Source organism: Echinops telfairi, unplaced genomic scaffold (genome assembly GCF_000313985.2).
Source record: "Echinops telfairi isolate 266 unplaced genomic scaffold, ASM31398v2 ScPeMD7_6;HRSCAF=24_0, whole genome shotgun sequence".
NCBI lineage: Eukaryota > Metazoa > Chordata > Mammalia > Afrosoricida > Tenrecidae > Echinops > Echinops telfairi.
Genome location: NW_022103902.1, coordinates 710,230 through 730,890, shown reverse-complemented (window position 1 = coordinate 730,890; position 20,661 = coordinate 710,230). Strand labels below are relative to the sequence as shown.

Below are 20,661 nucleotides of genomic sequence, written 5' to 3'. Positions count from 1 at the left end.
TCACAATATCCATCTGCATTCTTTTTAAACAATATTGTTAGAGGCTGAAGTTCAAATATAATTCCACATATACTCATAGTTTCCTGATACATATCCTTTGATTTGGTATCTAGTATGACACCATGAGATTTTTTTAAACATCTTGTTCTTCATATTTTAATTCCTATATTATTTTCTTCTGTAAAATTTTGTTTATGTATCTTAGTAAATCATTAAGTAAGACATATAGACAAGTCTAGCTATTTTGTTTTATAAACAAATGCTATAGAATTAGTTTCTTGCATACTATCATAGTGATTGGTAATCTGATGTAGGATCGGGATAATTTAAAATGATCATTTTTAAGCTCCAGTCAGAGAATCTAAGAAGCTCTAGGGATCTAGGAGCCAGATTATTTAAACATATTCACAGTTTAGTGAGCCAAAGCACCATGTTAATCCTACATTTTTTTCTTCCTCAGCTCCAACAACAGCAAAAGTGGCCCATCATCTACAACCCAAACCTAAACCCACGCCCCATCCAGCTGTCCCTCAAACCAAACTGGGTAAATATGTGGCTTCTGATTCAAGGAGTCTGAGAAGTTACCCTCAGTTGGGCTCCTAAATTCTATGCAAATATTTCGGGGTAATGCATGGTAACGATGGTGGACAAATTCACTTGTCTAGAAAACTACCATCTTTTAAGAGTAAATGCTACTTGTCAGCTTGGGAATTTTGCAAGAGATGTGTGAGACAGCCAAGTACTTAGTGTTTCCTTAATTGTTCTTTATTCACGATCATTTTATTTATTCTTTTTACTATTTGGTTCCATTCACACTCTAAAGCTGAAGCTTAATCAGAAAGCATTGAGTCAGTAGAGTTAGCTCTTGTCCACTCCCTTAATTAAGCCCTGTTAGCAGCGATGGGATACACTGACAGTACGAGGGGTCTTACGTCCCAAAATCTGTGTACCACATTGGTGGGAAAGAATGAAGACCGTCAAGTGTATTCACATGGGAAATAATTTCTTAAATGGCCTAAATGCATGTTATAACTTGCTAAATTTGTGGGGAGGAAAATAGCCAAGGAACTAAGGAAGAAATGAGTCCAGAATTGGGATGAGTGGAGAGACAAGGGAACAAACACTGTCCTGGGCTCCCTGGACAGAGGATGATTTACATGAAAGAAGACAAGCAGGGGTGATGCTTGCCTGTTCAGTGAGTGGGTCCACAGGATGGGTTAGAAGGATGCTATGGTGTCTATCTAAAAGCTTAGCTTTGATCCAGGGGGGTCTAGTGGTCCTTATCTATGCATATGCTTGGGCTTTTTCTGTCATGGAAGTGATGGTGCCCTGCCTAAGGACACACACTGAGAAGCTGTGCTTCCTCTTCCTTTGTCAACCCCACCCTCAACGGGCAGGAAGGCAGGAATTGTTAGGGGCCACCTTAAGATCTGTCTGTCTGACGCTGTGTTTCCTTTCAACCATATGAACTGTTTATTGCACCAGTATGATTTTTATTGGTCTTTATTTTGATTTTTTTGGCTTTCGTATAAGTGTTAGTTGGTGTTCACCGTGTCTTTTTCAAAACAAACAGACCAAGTCTGCAATGGTTTTATGGGGTAGAGGCTTCCATTTGTCACGTCAGGTAATTCATTACCCCATGAGATTTTACTTGGGACTGCTGTGAAATCCAAAGACTGTCTTCTGAGTTAAATGAGTACTTGCTGAAAGGTTGGGGAAATACTCAAAAGAAAAACAAAAAACCTTTCACTTGCTCTAGAGTTAGGAATAATTTTAAAAGTCGCTTTTGCAGCCTTGAAAGCCTTATTTTTACTGGTAAGATGGCTTTTCGGATATTTGATGCACTCACAAAATCTCTTTGATTTATTTTATGCCTTCTGATCAGTTCCTGCCACAGTCCTTGAACCAGTTTCTCTTAGAACTGATGCTCCAGAGGCAACACTAGGTAATGCGACCTGCAGCTCCCCAGGCCTGCTTCTCGTGTTCATTTCAGGGCCTTCGCGTCACAGCTGTGGCTTCTGCTCCCCAGGCTCTGTGTCACCCTCTACTGCGACCCAACTGCTTCCTAAAACATTAAGCTGCGTGAAAAGAACTCCTTATTTGTTTGTTCGTTTAAGCGGTCCAAGCATGAGCTTATTCATTCAGTATGCCTGTCTGCAACGTAAAGTCTGAATTTGTGGCACCTCACCTTCAAATAGCCTTCGGTCAGCATTCTCCGTGCCTAGTCCTGTGCTCGGGACTGAGTACATTTTAATAGCTCTTATGATGGCCAACTTCTTTTGCAGATCTAATGGCCAACATTTTGACTGCCTGCATGATTTAGTTTCTGTTGGTTGCTTAAGAGAATTACATGATACTGTTTCAGGTGGCAGTGAAATAGAAAATATACACAAGGCTAGGACATGTAAATGATCATCAGCACCACCACCTGAGCCTTGGTGGCGCAGTGGTTAGAGTGCTCAGCTGTTAACTGAATGGTCAATGAGTTGATCCTGCTGCCACTCTGGGGATATGGCGGAGCAGCCTGCTTCGAAAAGATGTACAGCCTTGGAAACTATACGGGGTACTTCTAGTCTCTCTAGTCTGTCCCACTATCACTCAGGATCCACTTGAGGGCAGTGGGTTTCGTTTGGGGGGTTAAACATGAGCATTGGGGTGAGATTTACTCTACTTCTTATACCCACCATGACAACATATTAAGTTCTTTTTCATATAAAAGTGCCTTGAGAATCTCCTCAGAAAAGCCTGGTTACAATCATTTTGAGTTTCTGTGTGCCTTTTATTCCTCAGAGAAATATGCATATAAATGATATGGCGAGAGAGATTAGCCAAATAAGGATGATTACTTTGACCTCCAAAGAAAAATCTCCTGAAACAGGTGTTAAAACAACCATAATCCTATCTACCTCTTCTGGGACATCGCTTTATTAACCTGAGGTTTTTTCCCTTCAGCTCCCCAAATGCCTCAACGACCTCGCCATCCATCTCGCAAGCGTAAACCCACACCAAGTCCACCACTGCCTCACCCTGCACTCGGTAATTGAACTGATGCTGGCTAAGGAAGCCTTCCCGGGGAAAGCGAAGGTGCAAGTCGTGGTTGGCATGTGCTTCAGTTCCGGACGAGGTGGTTAAAACCTGGTGGGGAGGTCCATGTAGTGGCTGGATCCCTCCCAATTTGTGAATTCTAACCTTTTCTCTAAATAGTCATTGAATCTTCTCACGCAGTTCTATATCCTTTACGAACTGAACATGGGGATAGATCGGAGCAGCTAGAGAATGAAATGTCTCTTCATGCAAATGGGAGATTATCTCTTGATAGCAGCAAAAGTTCCAGGAATCTCTGGATGACACAGTTAGCTAAGTGCTTGGCTATCAGTGAAAGACTGATGGTTGAGATCCACTAAGAGGCGCCCGGGAAGAAAAGCCTGTGCTTCTGTGTAAGGCCATATGCATTGGATCCCTTTGTGCAATTCTACTCTTAATCCATGAGCGTGTCACGAGTCGTGAACTTGATAGCAACGGGTAACCATTTTTCTTAATCTGAGAGGGTGGAATCAAAAGAATGACACGAGCCACGAAGTCACTACAGATTTGGATGACTTAGGCTCTTTTTCTAAAGATGGGTTTTCAGTAGGATGGGCAAGGTCTACTCTGGTGCATTACTTAGACTCCACTCCTCAAAGACTGGGAAACATTCGCGTGACTAGTTGCAGGGACGGTTCTCTGAGTGCAAAGTGCATGAGTAGCTTCCTAAGAGAGAAACCGGTGCCTGTGTGCAGAAGTACCAAGTCACCTTGGCTCTGAAGCTTAATAGTATTTGCTTTGTCCTTTTAGAAACATTATTATCCCTTTGGGGGAGTGTATTGAGCTTGATACATTGTTGAGATTTCTTTCTCTCCCCCCACCCCCTTGTTATTTTTGCTCTGTTCCTGTTACAGTGCTTGAACCAGTCACTCCTCTAAAAGAGGCTCCGGGTACAGCCTTTGGTGCCATCCCTTTCTGACCTCCCTCAAGTACTTTCTTTGCTACTGGCAAACCCTTTCCACTCTGCATTGTCATTCAATTGCATTCCTCCTCTGCAGAGAGTTGTAAATTCAGAAAACAAGTGGTGTCTTGTTTGGAAGAGAATCATTTCTGAACCTACTTTGACACAGCTTCCTGCCCTGTAACTTACTTTGAAATTGTGTTACCTTATGGTTTTTAGCTTAAATAGGGCTCTCTGCTAAGGTCCGGTTCATCTGTCCTTGGGACTATCTAACCTTGAGCTATGCCAGCCAATAGAGCAAGGAGGTTTCTTTATACTTCCGTGTACATCTTTTTTATATGCACGTTATTATTTTTTTGTTAACAGAGAGTAATACGCTTTTATTGAGTTATGTAAAAATAGTATGATCAAGGCTAGACTGCTTAATGAAATAATAAGCTTCATTTGGAGTGTGAATCTGATTCCTTGCACTCCGTTGTGGTTTAGAAATGGGCTCTTTTATTTCACCAGAGAACTTTATGAGAAGATGATAAAAATACCACTCTTGTCTGTCTGAATTAATCATTTCACTTTTATGTCAAGTTTGTCCCCAAAGTATCGTCACTACCAAGAAAAGATGCAATATAAGTAGCATGTTGTTGATGTTGTTTGTTGAGTTAGTTCCAACCCAGAAAAGGCTGTATGGGCAACACAAGCAAACACGGCTCAGTCCCAGCGCCCTTCTCCCACTCACTTATATGTCTGCGCCCTGGTTGCAGCCACGGTGCTAATCCATCTCCGTGACGGTCCTCTGTGCCATGCATGATGTCCCTTTCGAAGGACTGTCCCTCCTGATAATGGGTTCAAAGTACTTGAGATAAAATCTTATTCTCCTTGTTTCTAAGGAGCATTCCCACTATACTTCTTTCAAGATATATTTGTTTATAATAGCATAGTAGAGGCAATATTTTCACATTAGGAAGATATACTTCCATAACTTATGAAACTCCCATAAGCTTTGGAAAATTGAAGTAAGGGTTTTTTAAAACCGATCATCTGTAGAACTATATGCTTTAAAAGTAACTAAAGAGATTTTGCTTCATTTTTCGACCTCAGAAAACATCCCAATGAGCATTCCATTCTCAAAGCCACTCGAAGACCAAGTGTGTGGATGACTCGAACAGACAGAGTGGAGCTGGGAGTCGGTCCTTAGTGGACACGTAAACCCATGACCCCTCTAGTGAGTGAGTCCTAAAGAGCCATGACTTGCTAAGATTTGGCAGAGTTCACATTCAGAAGAGAGACATTCTGAGTCTTCTCTTTAAATCCGGGGAGTCAAATACAGGATTTGCTTCTCTTTAAATCCTCAGGCTACTCGAGCATGAGAACTTCCACTGGGTCAAATGCCTGAGGGTGAGAGTAAGGGAGACTGTTTGCACGGGTTTAGGGTTTTGGTTTGTTTTTCTGGTGGAGGACAGAGAGATTCGTGTTAAGCGGTAGACTTCTCAAAGGGTTTTAGAGAAGTCAAGACCCAATTGGGGCTTCAGTTCCGTGCCAAGAAGGTGTTTGGGCCTGAAAGTCGTACCACCATTTGTGTAGCAGAGTGGTGAGTGTGAACGTGTACAAAGAAACATAACACAGATATACAAGAACCCGTGTATGTGTTGAGGCAATCCAGAGGGGGACAGTGATCCTGCTGCTTCTGGGTAAAACCTTTTTGTTGTTGCTAATTCTACATTTGAATGACTCCATAAGAAGTTGAAAGAAGACTGGAGAGTCTGACTCAGGAGTTTGGTGATGTTCCCGTGGGCCTGGGAAATCACCGGTGTCCACATCAGACATTGCTTTTCCTCTTCTGCGAAAGGGCGAGGTCTTTCCTAGATGCCACAGGCAGCATGGCCGCCCTGACGCCAACCTTGACTCAGAAGTCACCCACTGTTTCAGAGTTGAATTCTCTACCAGACCACCAACATTCTTGGTTATTTGTGCCATAGCTGCTTAGATGCCTGTGGAACTGTTTTTGCAATCATACTTGGATCAACAGTGTAGACACTTTCTTTATTCAACATCCACAAAAGGACAAGTTAGTTCTTGACATGCTTTTGGAGAATGGCTAGAAGCATATTTAAGCAAGTGCCTACCGTGTTACTGTGATCATCAAACACTAACTAAAGACACTGCTGGTCACTTATGGTGCCATGTAGAGAGCACAAGTGATAGCTATCTGATGAGTTGGAGGAGACCTAGTTATAGTTTGGTCAAATTTGAACAAGCGATTGATTTGTTATCAAAGTTATCAAGAAATTAAAATATATATATTCTAGCGGGAACATTCTGTTAGCAAGTTCACTTTAGGATGACTGCTGTATCTCATCAGAGTTTTAAAGAAACTATTTTGTTTATTACTTCGGTTCCCATTACAGACCTTGAACCTGTGACGTTTAGAACTGCGACATCCGGGACGGCATTAGGTATGACTCATGCCATTCGCCAGTTGCTTTGGTTGCTCATTGTGCAGGCCCTTCTCCATCAGCACGCCCATGGCTTCCTCATCATGAGCCCTGTCATCCCCTGCCCTCATCTATTCCATCACTCTCTTCAACTTAAGTTTACTCAAATCTCTGGAAAACAATGTTCCTGGTGCTTTTATGAGAGCCAGGCAGAAGCTTAGTTGAACACCTTTATCTGCCAGACGGTCCATTTGAAATGGTCACGCTCTCCCGTGCTTCGTGGAGCTCAGGCCAGCCCAGGGCTCGCTCTCGTCTAGGCTCAGCAGCAGTGACAGTCATTCTGCTCAGCTGCACATCTGTATTTCTAAATCTTTGTAGGACCTCTTGTTTCTTTGGTAGTAGCTTAAGTAGTAATGTAGTTTACCATTAATTTGAAAAGGGGATTCATTCAAAACTCAGATTTTAAGTTATCAAAAGAGGGTCTTTTCTTTGATGAGACCCTTTGCTGTGCTCTTATACTAGAGTGGAGGACTCCTTTCTCAACCACTTTTCTCCATCAGGAAGTTCCCTGAGTGCGTGATTGTAAGGGACAATCTTTATACCTTGAATGAAAACCCCAAACTTGCCTCCAGCATATCCTAAAGAATATTTTTTAAGGCACCGCTCAAAAGGAGTAAAATATTCAAACTATAAGGACAACTTCTAGAACCTTTAAACGCCTAAAACAGTGTGTTAAGTTTCTCAGTCCCCAGAGCCATATGACCTAGAGTGAGTAACAAGGCTTTTCTTTCTGCAGCTGCTACCACAGCCCAAGGACCCCGCCGAGTTAAAAAACCCAAATCCACACGGAGGCCAAAGAAACCTAAGATCAAACCGGGTAAATGTGCAACCCCTGGGCCTCGGGTTGTCCTCAGCAGTCCGTCCACATGAGTTCACCGGTGGGCTGTAAGAGCCCTCAGTCTCCCCAAGCAGGAAGCCACGAGGTAGCATCTCCTCTGCCCACTGGTCCAGGAGAATATGAACCCTGACTGGTGCTAACATGTCTTACTCTTCCGATGTAAGAAACTATTACCTCGGCTGTGTCTTTCTATAAGTCTGATGTGAATGGTAGAGGTGACTTTTCCTTGGTAGAACCAACATAATCAGTTTATGTAAGTGAACCAATTGTAAGCCCCTTCCACATCTTCAGACCATATGGCGACCTTGAGCCAGTTGTAGGAGACTGAGGTAATTTCTAAGCCAGCATCAAGGACAGAATAGGTTCCTGCCTGGCACAGTAGAGAAGAAGCATAAGACCGGATATGTGAGTGGAAGCACAGTCTTCCTTCTTGCATTCTATAAATATTAAGTAACCAGCTAGCAGAGTAGAGATGAAGGCGGGCTGGGATATTGTAGGGAAGGAATTGATCTTGGACTCACTACAGAATTGGCATGAGTGGAAGAAAGATGAAGCAAGAAGCACTGGACTCTGAGAGGTAACCTCGGGAGCATCCGACGTCGTTGCTGTCGCCTTGTTCTGGCCTCCATCAAGACTGATGCCGCATCGGCTCCCACAGACGGAGGGACGAGCGAGAGCAGCGGTTCTCAGTCTGGGAGTCGCGACCCCTTTGGAGGTCAAATGACCTTTTCACAGGGGTCGCCTGATTCATAACAGTAGCAAAATTAGAGTTATGAAGTAGCAACGAAAATAATTTTATGGTTGGGGGGTCACCACAACGTGAGGAAGTGTATTAAAGGATCACGGCATTAGGAAGGTTGAGAACCACTGATCTAGATCTTGTGCTCTTCTGTCCCTTGGTTTGAACAGAGGCCTAGACTCTATCCATGAGTTTTTGGCTAGATCAGCAGAGTCCACCTCAATGATTAATTTGTATATCTGTTTCAAACATATAAATTGTCTTTTGCATCCATACTTACTTAAAAATATTAAGTGCCCATGTTAAGCTTCCCATAGGAGAATAATTCATCACAGTTAATCAATTAGTCATGTTAATCATAATTTTAAAGATAATTTATTTTCTAAGTCTATAGCAGGTAAATGCCTGAAATTATTTTTCAGCCCATTGTTAGATACTTGGAAGAATTCTGTGTTGTCATCTTTGAGCATATCACAACCCAAGAGCTATCACTAATACTGACTATGCCCTGACTATAATTTGGTCAAAGCTTAAAAGAAGGGAAGGAGGGGGAAATCAATGCTTCCCCTTAGTTAAGAAGTTAACTGTTTTTTAAATTTTACTGTGGAAAGGTTTGCATTGCTGATATGATTGATTGGAGGTGAATATTTTAATGTCTTATGTGCTTTAAAAATCTCTTTGGTTGACCGTGTTTCTATTGTTGTGATTTAGTTCCGACTACAGGTCTTAAACCTGTCCCTCTAAAACCTGATGTTCCAGAAACGACACTAGGTAATTATATATTCCCCAGCTCTTCTCCTGCTTATTGTCCAGCCCAGAGTTTCTTGCTTCATGTGACTACAGTGTCCGTTTGTGTTGCCACTTTCCCCAAAGCGTGAAGACTCTTAAGACACAGTACCTGTTGTCTGTAAGAGTGCTAGCCACGAATGAGTCCAACTTAGGCTATTTGTCATGCAACCCACTTGAAATTGCGTCCTGTCGTGTGTGTTTTGATTAAAGGGTCCCTGGTCTCTCGTCTCTCACTTGGACAGAGAGCCATTATCTGCTCTCCTAGGCCGAATGAGGACTGTTGCCCTCTGCTCTTCTCTCTGCATGATGTTTTGTTGTTTTGTTTCCATTTGGGTAATAATTTGTTCTTATTTTTAAAATGACATAGAAACTGACAGATTGAATTATAGACCCTAGATTTAGTCTACAGCGCATACTCTCTGGTCTCTATAAAATGCAGCGATGGTTCTTGTGTTTTGGGTGCCTGGTGAAATTGCCGCATAAGACGCTGGTTATAATAACTAGGTCGTAACGACCTGGTATAACAAATGGCGTTCATCCTCAAAAGGAGCCCTGGTGGTGCTGTCAGGTAAGTGTGGGACTGCTAACTGCAAGGTCAGTGGCTCACCAGATGCTCCTTGGGAGAAAGATGAAGTTATTGAGTCTCAGGGAGATTTATAGTGTTAGAAAAACAATATAGGTCCCTCTGAGTCAGAATTGAGTAGATGGCAGTGGGTTTTTGGGTGGGACTCATCCTCAAAAGATCTTCAATTATAAGACAATATGTGGCCAAAACAATCTCAAACTAAAATGGCAACTATCCAACAAGTTGTAGAAAACCTAGAGTTACAGCTTCATGTATCCATTGCCCCAGAGTCATAAAAAATGCAGTTCTATAGTAACCCCAAGAATTCTTCCCTCCAGCTTCCAAAACATCAGAATGGACCTATCAACTCAGACTTAAAAGCACACCAAGTCCTGAAGCCCCTGAGTTAAAATCAGGTAAACATGTTTTCCTGGTTTGAAAAATCTCAGCAGCCCCCCTAGCAAGGACACAAGTGCAATCCCAGTGGTTGGGAGTAGCCATCGCTGTCCCTTATAAGAGTGGAGAGGATGAGGCATGATCAGTAGTGCCTCCCACTGTAGAGAAGACAAGAGGAACTCATTTGGACAAAAGGCATGGAGCAAGTGAGCACCTCCTGGTTCCTAGGCTTTGTCACTTTGTATTTTATGAACTTTCATTTACCCCTTGAAGTAAGTTACTTAGAAAAGTTAGCAGATTTAGCTCAAGTCAGCAAACCAATACATGCCTTTGCTATTCGCCCAGTCACATAGCACCTTTGGGAGCGATACGTTAGATGTGGAAATACATTTCAGGCCTCAAGTTTGCAAGATAGCTGAGAACAAGAGCCTTTTTAAATAGAGAACGATATGGCATTAGGCTGTATCTGTGGAAATATAAAGTTAACTGCTGGGTGCTACCAGTAAGATGTGCTGGTTACATGTCTGGAACAGGAAAGACAGATTAGGAAAGTATAGGAACTTGAAATCAATATAGTACAGGCATGAACAAGAGAAGGGGGATGAGTAAAATCAGAATGAGGGGGTGTGAGCAGAGACCGACCAGAGCAGAGAGCCTGGGAAAGAGGGTGCTTCAGGTCAAGGTGGTAGAACCTTTCTTTACCTGGGTGAGTCTATGGACTCACATGACAGGGGGGTCCTTAGGCCCCGAGGGAGCAGTTTGGATTTTCTCTTTGATTTTCTGCAGTAGACATCGGTATGTTATTCTTTCCACACGGATATGTGCTCCTTTTTTCCTTAGAACAGAGGATGCCCTACTTGATCCATTGCTAGTCTGCTCCCAAAGAGGAGTCCTCAGACATCTGACATGATCCATTTTGACATCTTACACGGAGTTAAATAGATAAAGAGGGGGACTTTTTTTTATTGACTTTGTGGAAACACATAGCAGGGCAAAGGCTATGAATGATTCTCTTGTGAAATAAACAGGTATTTGACGTGAGGATTTAGACGTCAGCTGTGTACTTCTCTGATCCACAATTGTTCTGTTGTTGGTATTTGTTTTAATGGCACTGCAATTCTAGAAACTATCATACTGGTAAGATTTACTCTGAATGTTTTCAAGAAAATGTTTCGGCTTTAATTTGAAATGATCATTTAATATTTTTGGTCAGTTCCTACTGAAGACCTTGAACCTGTTATGCACAGAACTGAGACTTGGTTGACAACACAAGGTAACCATTGTTATTGTCACAGCCAGTGCTTTGCCTGCTCAATGTCAAACTCATTCCATCTCCATTATAGCCGCTGGGCTCTTTTGCTTCCTGAAGCAACATCCCCGTCTTCTGTTGTCATTCCATCATCTTCTTCCTCTAGAAGTATTGAAGACTCAATGCTTAAAACAAGTTACCTCTTGTTTTTTAAGGAAGGCATGCATGAACCTGATTCACACCATCTGTTGAGTTTGTAGTCATCTGAAATTGTTTTGTTGCTCTGTGCTTTCTTCAACTAATGCTTTGTTAAAACCGAGTTTAAAAACAACCACTATGTGATGTCAGGCAGTTTTTTGTGGCTCTAAAGTTCTGCACTTTTTTGTCATCGTTGTTATCTGTTGTTGGTTGGTTGACATTTTAGTCGATTGTGTGTTGCTATTTTAGTATACTGCCAAAGAGATTGTTTCTGACCACCATGATACCATGATTCAGTGATCCTTTTAATCTTTTTATGCAATAAAAGAAGCCCTAGCATCTATGCTTAGCTTCTTAACAATTTAATTATATATATAATTCTTTCTCCCAATGAACTTTCGATTGTAAAAGAAGACATAGTATTACAGTACTAAGGGTGAATGTTTCCAATTAAAAAGGTAAAAGGATAAAATTCCCGAAAACCAAGAACTTCTAATCAGCTTTAAGAACCCCAGGGTCAGGTGTTACATAATGCACTGCAGATTCTACAGTAAGGAAAGGTTTTCTTTCTTCAGCTCCTAAAACGTCACAAAGGACCCATCATCACCTCTCAAACCTAAAAAGAAACCAGCCCCTGCATCACCTCTCACCAAACCGGGGGATGCAGGCTCCTGCATTGAGGATAGAATCCTAGTTGCTCCGGGAGGTCTGGGAGCAGTGCCTGCAGTGCACGGAATAGTCCAGATGAGCCGCAGGGGGGTGAAGGCATAGGCGTTATCTGCGTGAGCAAAGGAGAATATGGTTCGTGGAGGCCTGTATGGTGGCTGGATTTCTTGGGCTTTCTGCATAGAAGGCTCTTCTCTTTATACATTTGATTTACTTTTCTTATACCATACTTCTCTTCAAGATGAGATGTTTTAAATAAAAACAAGCATTTTTTTTTTCATTTCAAGAAACAAGCATGTATTAAATTCCTTCCATCTCTCCAGAGCCACATCAGAACCTGTGAGGATCCCATAGAAGCAAGAAGCTTGTTTTTATTTCCCAGTCTACAGTGCAGTCAGGTCAAAATCTGCCCCAGTTTGGAATAGCTTGTGCATGTGCATGGACTAGGCAGTGCATCGGCGGAAACGCACACTTGTTTTTGACGTACAGCTAACACCTGTGTGCTTAGAGAAAACGTTTGTGAAGGATGTCCATCGCTGCAGGACTCCCTTCAGAAGAAAACCCCAAACCAAACTCACTGCCATCGAGCTGATGCCTACCCGTTTGCAAGCCTGGAGGACAGAGCAGAACTCCCCTGTGGGCTTCTGACGCGTAACTCTTCATGGGAGTAGAAATCTGTATCTTTCTCCCACAGAGCGGCCGGTGGTTTCGAACTGCTGACCTCGTAGTTGTCAGCCCAATGCGTAATTACTCCACCACCAGGGCTCCTTTTCAGAAGAAGAGGAGCTAGCCAAATCAGAACGAAAGGATACATGAAGGAGAGTAAAAAGGATTGCTACCAGGATCCCAGTTCCTCCACGCATATTTATTCCAAACAAAACGTGTCCCGGTGACCCTCTCAGGAGCACCCTTCTCTCAGTCTCATAAGGCGCCTGAAAGAAAACGGGCAGCAACAAAAGTCCAGGGGAGACAGGGGCTTCTGAAGGTACCTCGCGGGCCCATTCCTTACAAGCCAGAAGTCAACTCAGAAAGTTGTGGTGACTGTCGGTTGGAATTCCAGCGGGGTCATTTTGATAGAGATGATCAGAATAGTCCTTAGAAGCAAGGATGGAGAGCCCGTGTCTCGTGTCCTTCAGACATGCTGTCGGGAGAGGGCGATCCCTGACAAGGACACCTGCTTTATGAAGCAGAGCGGCTGGAGAGAAGCCAGATGGACAGGCACAGTGGCTGCAAGCAGGGACTCAACCCTAGCAGTTGGGAGGCTGCTGCCGCGCCAGCGAGCGCTTGTTGTGTAGAGGGTCACTGGGTCACCGTGAGTTGGAACCAACTTGGCCTCTAAGACAACAACAATGGCCAACACTTTCTCTTAAAAGACCATTGCAAACAGTGCCACTGAGGAAAGGGGCGGGAAAGTTCCCGAGGGTGCATTTCCTGAAGACCCTGCGCCTGCTCGTTCTCCAAGGGTAGCCAGGGCTCCCCCTGCAGACTTCTTTCCCCAACTCAGAGCTCCTTTGAAAGAAGCACAATCTGAGTCCCCCGAGATGGCAAAGCGGTGTCACTTGGATGTGGTATAGATTAAAGAAGGCCTGCTGGCAGAGTGCGTTAAGGCCACCGGTTCATAACTCCTAGCCACGCCCCCTGGAGGACGATGACGTTTTTCTACCCCTGTGAAGATGGACAGTCTCAACAGCCCCAAGGCAGCTCTACCCTGTCCCACAGGCCACTGTGGGCTGAAGGGACTCGAGGGCAGTGGGTTTGAGTTCTGGAAATCAAAGAGTGCAGAGTGATTGGGGAAGGAGACCAATAAACATATATATCTCGCTGGAGAATATGTTAAGAAACAATAACTTCAACTTTGGTTATTTTTTAAAAAGAAGTCTTACTTTTTTACGTATCCTCGTATGTAGAGGCAACCAGAGGGCATGGCTTCCTGAAGCAACAGAGGTCCTGTGTCTAAGTAGCGTTGACGAGTTGCGCTTGCAAGAGGCCACCGAGTCCACAAGAAAGAAGCCCCTACAGGGCTTCCTCAGAAGTCTGCAGCTGACCCAAAGGCATTGGCAGCAGCCTTGCCTGCCAACCCAGGATGGTGCCTTTTGGGGATTAGATGAGAGGCACTCTCCTGGGAACCGCCCTTTGATACTACTGATCTTGCTTTCTTTTTTGAGTACCTTTGCTTCAGTTGAGGTCTCAAACTATTTCCAAGTAAGAGTTCTCAGCAAAATGAGCGTGCTTCAGTTTGCTGCTTCTTTGCTGTGTCTCCATTCAGACCTATTATTTATTATTCCCATTCTGATTTAGGCTTTTAAAATCAATATTTCCATATAAAAGCCAACCGATGCCAGAGTAGTTAGATAATTATATATGTGTGTGTGTGTGTGTGTGTGTTTAAGTCATTTTCTAGTGGAAGTCTTACACAATAGTTAAATATCCAAATGTAGACCCTTATCAGATTGCATTTGTTATAATGGATTATTTCATAAAAGGATCTTTGCCTGGTTAAAGCATGATCAAATCTTTAATTACATTTATTTTCAGGGAAGATAAGTATTGAAATAATGATAGCGTTAATTTAAGTAGTTCCCGTTACTGATCTTGTACCTGTTGCTCTTGGAACTCAAGCTGGAAAAACCATGAAAAATGAAAACGTATGCTCTTCACACATTCCATGTCCTGCTCACTGTCATCCTCATTCCATCCCCGCTGTGGTAATGGATTCTCTTACATCCTAACACCGCCTGTCCTCTGTTGTCATGCTATTAGTCTTTATCTACAAATTGTGCTAGGTTCTGTGCCGTGCCATCTGTTTAATATGAGTACTATACACGAACTAAGGTGCTCTGATTACACAGTGGTTAAGTGTTCAGCTACTGACTGTAAACGATCAACAGTTTAACAGCACCAGCTGCTTGGTGGGAGAAAGATGTGATGGTCTATTTCTACCGAGATTACAGCCTTGAAAAGCCCGTGGGGCAGTTCTAATGTGTCCTATGAGGTCACTATGAGTTGGCATCAACTAGATGGCAATGGGTATGCTGAACCCAATTTTAGGACACCATAGCTACCATGCAACTATTCAGCAATATGTCGTGGGATCATGTGTATTATTTAAACATTAGACCCAGGCTAGCCTTCATTAGTACTGTTTACTCCTCATCAGTTGTGGGAATACTGTGCTTCATCATTTATGTTCTTTTTTAATAGATTAACAGAAAAACCAAACGCATTGCCATCGAGTCAATGCTGACTCATAGCGACCCCTTGTGTGTTTTCTAAGACTGTAGCTGTGTATGGAGTAGAAAGCCTAGACTTTCTCCCTTGGAGCTCCCAGTGTCTCAAACTGCCACCATGCGGAACACAGCCCTGCGTGTAGCCACTACACCACCAAGGCTCTGAGATTAGAACTTAGAAAAGGCTTTCAAACTTCATGGAAAACGAGATTCAAAAGTCAATGGGATTTTCCACACTCTTCTTTGCATGTAATATGCCGATAGATTTGTTGTTTCTAGGAACACTGTGTTCCTATTTTAGTAAATTTTCAAATTTAGAAATGTGTTCAAGTCTTGAAAGTTTATGTGATGAGCCACCATGATAGAATAAGCTGATTCCCCCACTTGTCATAACACATGTTAACAGTATTTGTAAGTAAAATAGGAGCCCTGATTGTGTAGCAGTTATGAGTTGGGCTGTGAGCCACATGGTCGGCAGTTCAAAACCACAACAACTCCACTGGAGAAAGACTGGGCTTTCTACTCCTGTAAACAGCTGCAGTCTCAGAAACTCACAGGGGGTCGCTATGAGTCCATTGGCTTGATGGCCATGAGAATATATGTAAAATAGACTAAGAATTGCCTCTCCTGCAAACTAGACAAGAATATTTGGTGTAACTGGTGTAAAAGGTCGTCTAGCCCAGTACGCCTTACTAACAAGAATCAAATAATCCAGAAAATTTTCTTGCTAATTCTTAGTGATATTTGATAGAGAGTAAATGTTATGTTTAGCTTATGAGATGAATAGGTATCTGGTCACAGCTTGACCATGTGTGTATTTTCCTGTCAGTTCTGATGTTTTAAAATCAACTTGTGAAGTTAATATTCAAATTAATTTTAAAAATCTCTTCTATTTGTTTTCTTACTTTTGGCCAGTTCTCACTACAGTCTTTGAACCTGTCACTCTTAGAACCGAAGCTCCACAAACAACTTTAGGTAATGATATTCTATGTTTCTCAACTTGTTCCCCCACCTCATGGTCAAAGCCATTCCATCATCACCATCACAAAGATCATCATCATCATCATCATCATCACATTTTCATTAGTTTCTCATGACTTTCTGACCATCCTCTTTTGTCATTCAACTTTATTCTTCTTCTTAAGAGTACCAAGATCTTTTAAAAGAAGTCACCTGTGGTTTTTAAAAGAGCGACACACAGGTCTTGTTTAGAAGCTCGGTTAGCCATGGAACTTGTTTAATCTGTGTCGTGTACTTTTGTCTGTAAGGAGTGCCGCAGGCCCGAGGGTTGGTACTCCATGCTCTCGAAGGCGGGTGGTTCTAAGTCCCCCAACAGCTCGGGCGGAGAGGGACCGGCAGCGCTGCTCCAGGGAAGCAGACATCCTGGAAAACCCTTTGGGGCAGTTCTACTCCTTCCCCTGGGTCCAAATTTACTCAAAGGCTTCTAACAACAACAGAAGCACAGCTTGACTGGGTCATAGCAACTCGTATGAGACACAGGTCTTTCTGTACCTTTCTGAGTGTGTGCCCTGCGCCTCACTAGCCCGTCCGGCCAGTTCTAGCAGGGTTTTTAAGTCAGGTACTTATGATACTCTTCACTCCTTGACTTTATTTTACATGTGAGTTTTTCCTTCGAGAATCTTCAGTGATTTTTCTTTAATTAATGATATTGTCCACCTTAAAATACAAATGCCTTAATGTTTAGAAAACGTTAGAGCCTGGGTACCAAATCCACTTGCACTAGAGTAATCCAAAGTTTCTTCCTTCAGCTTCTAAAACATCAAAACGAACACGTCGCCCGCCTCGCAAATCTAAAACCACGCCAAGCCCCGAAGCATCTCAGAGCAGATCGGGTAAAATGGGGGAAACCCAGCAGCCTGTCCCAGTGGGGTCCCCACACAAGGTCAACATAGGAAACAGCAGCCGTCATGTTTCTTATATGAGTTAAGGAGACATGAGGAATGGCTGGCCACTGCTCTCTCTGGAGAGCTGTCCGGTAGAATATGACTGGGGACTTCGATGTCTACTCTTTCTGTAACTTGGCGTGTCTGGCTAATGCTCTCCTTTTTAAGATGTTTTTACAGCAAATTGGGCACACTTACCCATGGTTGTGCATAACTTTATCTGCATCCAGGTACATAGTCTATTTATTATAGCATGATTATGTACATAAAAACACGTTTTTCTTCAACTTTCAAGAGAAGAAGCAAGTTCTTCTCATATATATTGCCTAGCCAGATTTTCCAAGGCAAATACGTCCACAATAGAGTCTCAAAATTGAGCATAGGAACATTTCACATTGACTATATATGTATATATTATATATATATGTGTATATATATCTAATATATGTATATATGGTCATAGGCAATAACTGTCTTTACCAAATGTGGCATCAGTTTGATCGACTCTCTTCAATGAACTGTTTGTTTCCCATTGATTTGTGAATTTTAAAAAGTGATCCTTTAAAACTAGTATTTTTAAAGAAAAAATAAGGCTTTAGATACGTGTTTAAGCTTTCTTGTGTTCATGTTTTGCTTCTGATTATTTGCTGCTACAGGCTTTGATCCTGGGGTTCATAGTTCTGAGGCTCCAGGGACAACATTAGGTAAATGGCGCTTTGTGGTCTTCATGGAACCCTGTCACTGCCGTTGCCAGAGCCACTCCTGCTGACAAGACTGCTGCTGTCATTCCGTTGCATGCTTTGTCTTAAAAGTCGTCAGGATCCATAGGAATGTTACTTGTTGTTTGGAATAGATGTCTCTGGATTCCACTAAAGACCTCCATCTGCCATAACACCTTTCCTATCGCACCTGCACGATTCAGAGTTAAAGCTGAGGTCCAAATGAGGCTTCTTCTATTCGGTATATAGAATTCTAAAGCTGCAGCAATGCTGTACCATGAACTTTCTTTCAACAACTTACTTCTCATATGATCAGCATGATATTCTCATTCCTCTCTCCTGATTTTAAGGGCTGAGGAGTCCTGTTTCAATTGGTTTCCATCATTCCCTGAAACCACAGTCTTCCTCAGGATGAACAGCTGGCCCCCCGCCGTCGGCGTCGCGATTGCTGCTTTTCACCACACTTCAGCAATGATCCTCACTCTGTACTCAGGAAAGATCCTGCGCTCTATGGAATCATGCATAGCAGTAGTAATTTGTATAACAAATTAATTTTATGTCATTTTGGGATCTGATGGATCCTAATCATGACAAGGAACAAATGAAATGAATAAAGTAAAACATTTCACATGCAGAAATAAACTTTCTAAAAGTCCATAGCACAGTTTAGGAAATATTTTCACATACGAGATAATCAATGGTTTCCACGCTTACAAAAACTGTAGCCGCCCAGTATTTTTCACCTTTAGTTTTAAAAACGTGGCCAAAAAGTACCAGTCACTTCTCACACCATAAAGCATTCCTCTTTCTGAGCTGATGAGATAAACCAGGAAAAACTCTGGATTTTTCCGGTTTCTACTGCAGGGGAGCCTCGTGAGTGACAAGGCCAACCTGTGTCCCCCCTCTAGGTTCCCTAAGAGGGAAGTCCAAGTAGTTCCCAGGAAAACCGCACTTATCAGGTTGATCAGAAGGTTCATGGTTGGGGAAAATCTATGGCAGCCAAACTCATTTTGTGGCTTGCATATGGATTTTCTCTGAACAAGAAAGCATCGTGTCCAATCCTCTATTTCCTCTCACTCCTCAAGTTTGAAATAGTACTGCTGCTTTGGCTCAAGTAAGCACGCGTTTTCTTGCTCTCTGTGTCTACAACTGTGTGAAATGTCTGTAAACTTTGAATTTCAGTTAGTAAGCTAGGGTGAGAAGCAGAGATAGAAATCAGAGTAGGGGGCATATTTAACCTCTTCAGTAGAATACGGTGTAATTGTGAGGCATCAGTTAAGTCTAGATATGAGGTTATTTACTTATACAAGAACAGCTTGTTAAAGAGAGTGGCAAAATTATACTTAGCAAACACTTAAAGGAGCCCAGGATCAGTGTGGACTGAAAGAGCCTCATTGAGCTTTGAAATAAGTTTGGGGTTTAAATCATGGAGGCAGGAGTGGGGAGAGCAAAGATCAAAAAAGACAGGACCCCAGTTGAGTGGTCAACAGAGACGGAGAATAAAACCCTCCTAGATGTAGCCAACATTTTGTTGACGATATTACCCTGAAATCCGCTGCAGGACGCTCTTAGAAACCCACTTGAAAGCAGGCTCAGAAACGATCATCGATGAGACCCTTGTTTTTCAACAGAGGCAATGGCTTTTTCCCCAGAAGGTTGTTGTAAATCAGAGGTTGGCAAATTTTTTTCCATAGAGGTTTAGAAAATAAGTATTTTCCACTTGGTGAGCCATTCAGTTCCTGCCTCTACTACTCACTCCTGTTCAATGTCAATTATACAAAGAGCGATAGGAAGTTAAGCATGTCCTGAATCAGTTTAGTCCATGAGTATGTCTTTATTCAAATAAAATGGATCAATGGGCTCTGAAACTTGAATTTTATGTAACGGTCACATGCCACAAAGCATGGGTCTTCCATCATTTAAGAAAAGATACACGCCATAGGGAGGCCTGGAGGGTGTGCGAGAGCAGGCAGAAGTCCGGGTATGGAAAGCCATTCTTGGTTGGCTGCCCTGTCCTGTAAATCATGACTTCATGACTCTACATAAGGCTACAATATCCAGACGTATTTTGACAACTCATCGTCTTCTTTCAGCTCCCACCGAACCGCAAACTCCTCCTTTGAAACCAGTGACATCCCCACCAAGCCTAGAGATACCACCCAGTGAACCTGGTAACGTGATTTGTTTTTTCCTGGTCGTCTGGGTGCCTTGTAAGCTTCAGGAGACACCCTTCATGCTCTGTTTTGTTTTTCCAAAGATGAAAGTGTAAAAAGAACACACACAGAATATTATATATCCACACACACTCTCTGTATTATACAGTGCCTTTCCACGGTTGCATATTTGTGCTAATAATGTTTTATGAATGTCAATTGTGCTAGACAATTAATAGCGACCCTCATTTTACTGATTTTGCTTTGCATCCTTTTAGAAAGAATCAATTATCTTGATTTTTTTCCCTACCCTTGTTGTTCATGAACATTTGTGAATTTGTGGTTCCCCTCGTGGTCAGTTACATGTGTGATCTGCCATCTGAAAAGAACGCTGGTTTGGTAGAGACCAGCCAAGGAGGAGAAACTCCCACTTCAGGAAAGATGGCAGAACCCAGTATGAGCCTGAGCACACCGCCCTCCGGGCCGGAAACACTTGGGTGTGCGCTTCAGCAATGTCCGTGCTGTTGCTTGACTTTCTTTCTTGGGTTTTTGGAAACCTGTGAGTTTCCTCCTTCTTCCTTCCCCAGAGATTGTCATATCAAGGGGCTTCAAAAAGGTTGTGGAGCAATTACATTTCCTTTCATTCTGTTGTTCCATGCACTTTTGAAGTCCCCTCATCATTCCTTATCTCTGAATTAGCTCACTCGCATGATGGTACTGGTGAGAAAGGTACAACATACAGTT

At 42.7% G+C, this 20,661-nt stretch overlaps 1 protein-coding gene across 1 annotated transcript in view; it reads left to right on the top strand.

Annotated features, from left to right (window-relative positions):
* Positions 1 to 20,661, top strand: part of LOC101643821 (ABI family member 3 binding protein) — a 263,477-nt gene that overhangs the window by 169,080 nt on the left and 73,736 nt on the right. Inside the window, exons 24-35 of the mRNA XM_045286146.1 lie at positions 461 to 544; positions 1,886 to 1,945; positions 2,953 to 3,036; positions 6,388 to 6,435; positions 7,211 to 7,291; positions 8,763 to 8,822; positions 9,744 to 9,821; positions 11,015 to 11,074; positions 16,057 to 16,116; positions 16,911 to 16,994; positions 17,702 to 17,749; positions 19,858 to 19,935. Coding sequence (XP_045142081.1) covers positions 461 to 544; positions 1,886 to 1,945; positions 2,953 to 3,036; positions 6,388 to 6,435; positions 7,211 to 7,291; positions 8,763 to 8,822; positions 9,744 to 9,821; positions 11,015 to 11,074; positions 16,057 to 16,116; positions 16,911 to 16,994; positions 17,702 to 17,749; positions 19,858 to 19,935 — 825 coding nt within the window. The remainder of the gene's footprint in view (positions 1 to 460; positions 545 to 1,885; positions 1,946 to 2,952; positions 3,037 to 6,387; positions 6,436 to 7,210; positions 7,292 to 8,762; positions 8,823 to 9,743; positions 9,822 to 11,014; positions 11,075 to 16,056; positions 16,117 to 16,910; positions 16,995 to 17,701; positions 17,750 to 19,857; positions 19,936 to 20,661) is intronic.